At 37.0% G+C, this 2,803-nt stretch overlaps 1 protein-coding gene across 1 annotated transcript; it reads left to right on the top strand.

Moving 5' to 3' along the window:
• Positions 1-453: 453 nt before the first annotated feature.
• Positions 454-1,665, top strand: LOC103231710 (12S rRNA N(4)-cytidine methyltransferase METTL15-like). The gene is given in 1 exon segment (XM_007991289.3): positions 454-1,665. A coding segment is annotated over 1 exon segment (1,212 nt).
• Positions 1,666-2,803: the final 1,138 nt, after the last annotated feature.

The following is a 2,803-nucleotide window of genomic DNA, read 5'->3' as shown; positions in this document are numbered from 1 at the left end:
AGAACCTCTTTAAAGCATAAATAACACAGGACCTATAAAATGAAAATATAAAAGCAAAAAACAAAAAACAAAAAACCAAAGTACACAGGCAACAAAGAGCACAATGGAAGCAATGGTACTTCACATTTCAATACTATCATTGAATGTAAATGGCCTAAATGCTCCACTTAAAAGACACAGAACTGCAGAATGGATAAGAACTCACCAACCATCTGCTGCCTCGGGAGACTCACCTAACACATAAGGACTCACATAAACTTAAACTAAAGGGGTAGAAAAAGGGATTTCATGCAAATGGACACCAAAAGCAACCAGGGGTAGCTATTCTTATATCATACAAAACAAACTTTAAAGTGGGCAAATTCAGGCTCTCCGGCACTGTAGTGGTAGTCGCTGGCCCAAGTTAGAGGCCAACTGAGAAGTCTTCGTGCCTCAGATTTGTTGACCTACAGAATGCTTCAATATCCACATTTTTGTGGAATGTATAAAGAATATCTTTCATGTTGGCTGGAAGCTGGCATACCTAATTTAGGTGTCTGGCCAGAAAGCATACACACTGCAGCAGAATAATATAAAGAATATGAAGCCCAGGAGCAAACAGATCAAACTCAAGCCCAGGATTTAAACAGATCTCAAGATAGAGATTTTGAAACTATGGCTACATTACATATTCCAGTAATGGTGGATGAAGTTGTTCATTGTTGGTCACCACAAAAAGGACAGGCTTTTCTAGATATGACATTTGGTTCAGGAGGGCACATAAAAGCCATTCTACAGAAGGAGTCAGATATTGTTCTATATGCCCTGGACAGAGACACAACAGCTTATGCATTAGCTGAACATCTTTCAGAGTTGTATCCTAAACAAATCCGAGCTATGCTGGGCCAGTTCAGCCAGGATGAAGCCTTATTAATGAAAACTGAAGTGCAGCCAGGGACTTTTGATGGAGTTCTTATGGATCTTGGGTGTTCCTCCATGCAACTTGATACTCCCCAAAGAGGTTTTTCCCTTCAGAAAGATGGCCCCTTAGACATGAGGATGGATGGTGGCAGGTACCCTGACATGCCCACTGCTGCTAATGTTGAGAATGCTTTAGATCATCAGGCACTTGTATCTATCCTAAGAAAATATGGGGAGGAGAAGCATGCCAAGAAAATCGCTTCAGCACGCAGCATCTACCCCATCACCAGAACCGAGCAGCTTGCCAGCATCATTGCAGGAGCAATTCCTCCCTCTGCTATTTATGCAGGAAAAGACTTGCTACAGCGATCTACTCATATTGCCACCAAGACTTTCCAGGCTCTTCGCATATTTGTGAACAATGAGCTCAATGAACTCTACACAGGACTGAAGACGGTTCAGAAGTTTCGGAGACCTGGTGGTCGCCTTGTTGCCCTCTCCTTCCATTCACTAGAGGATCGCATCGTCAAAAGATTTTTGCTTGGAATAAGCATGACAGAAAAGTTTAACCTAAGTGTTAGACAGCAAGTGATGAAAACATTGCAACTGGGTTCAGATCATGAAAACATGAAAGAATTCTCTATGAAAAGAGCTCCTTTAATGGGGGAATTGATACACAAGAAGGTACTTAGTCCACAAGATCAGGATGTACAAGATAACCCCAGAGGGTGCTCAGCCAAGCTTAGAGGAACTATCAAATTATAAGTCACCATCATCTTATTCTTCAAAAATTTTTTTCTCACAATTTCTCTCATCTTTACTCGTGTTATGTTCCTGAATGTCTTGATATAGGTTTAAGTGTGGGACAGTCTGAAAATTGATAGCATTTAGCATTTTTTTCCCCTTAAAAAGAAACTGTAGGAAATATTACCATGACAGAGAAAGTTCCACTCAGGGAGCAGAAGCATCTCAAGACTGGAAAAATGTTTTAATCTCTGCATCATATTGGACTCTTGAAATGCAATCCTTCCTCTGGCCAGGGAATTTTGTTTAAATAATACTATGTTGTATTTATCTAAATATGTAAACTCAACCTGTCAAATCATACCTGCATGTCCTAAATTTTGAACTTAGATATTCCAATTTGCAACAGCCTTTGTCTGGCTCAAATAATGATGATTATGGATGAATTTTAATGTCCCTACTTGTGAATAATTACTATAGCTTTCTCAAATGTAGGCTTTTTACAAATTTTAAATTTTAAAATATTAGTTTAAATATGTGTTCTGACAAAATTTCATTTTTCAAATTATAGTCTATTATTTTCAAGGGATTTTTCAGTATGATATGGGCCATTTTGTTCATATACAGCCAAGTAAAAATGTAAAATTCTTACGAAGAATTGTTTCACAAAACTTATCTTTCATGTCAATTGTACTTACTTTAATAATAGCTCACAATGCCTTTAGCAAGTAATAAAGTCTCTTATTAGGATCTTGTATTTTTTAATTAAGCTAATCAAAATAACTCAGCCAAGTCTACTTGAAATAGAAAACTATTTACCATAGTAAAATCAATGCTTCCTTAATGGTGTTACAAAGATATGCTAACTGTAACAAGGGTAAAAGATTATTCAAAAAAGAGTACTTGGTAGAAGATTCTTTAACAAATTGATGAGACTGATTCATAATTCACATGTCAACTTTTTATATGTAATACATACTTCTAATTTATTCAGTTATTCAGCAATAACTGAAAGCAAAGCAAGTACTGAACTTGTCATTAGAAAAGCAAAGGTAAGTACAACATACAAGGCCCACAGTTCACATCCTATAGAGTTTAGTAGAGGAAAATTACGTTAGATATAATCACAAAAATCACTATAAATTGGACACAGTGGCAA

Source organism: Chlorocebus sabaeus, chromosome X, assembly GCF_047675955.1.
Source record: "Chlorocebus sabaeus isolate Y175 chromosome X, mChlSab1.0.hap1, whole genome shotgun sequence".
Classification (NCBI taxonomy): Eukaryota; Metazoa; Chordata; class Mammalia; order Primates; family Cercopithecidae; genus Chlorocebus; species Chlorocebus sabaeus.
This window is presented reverse-complemented; position numbering and strand designations above follow the sequence as displayed.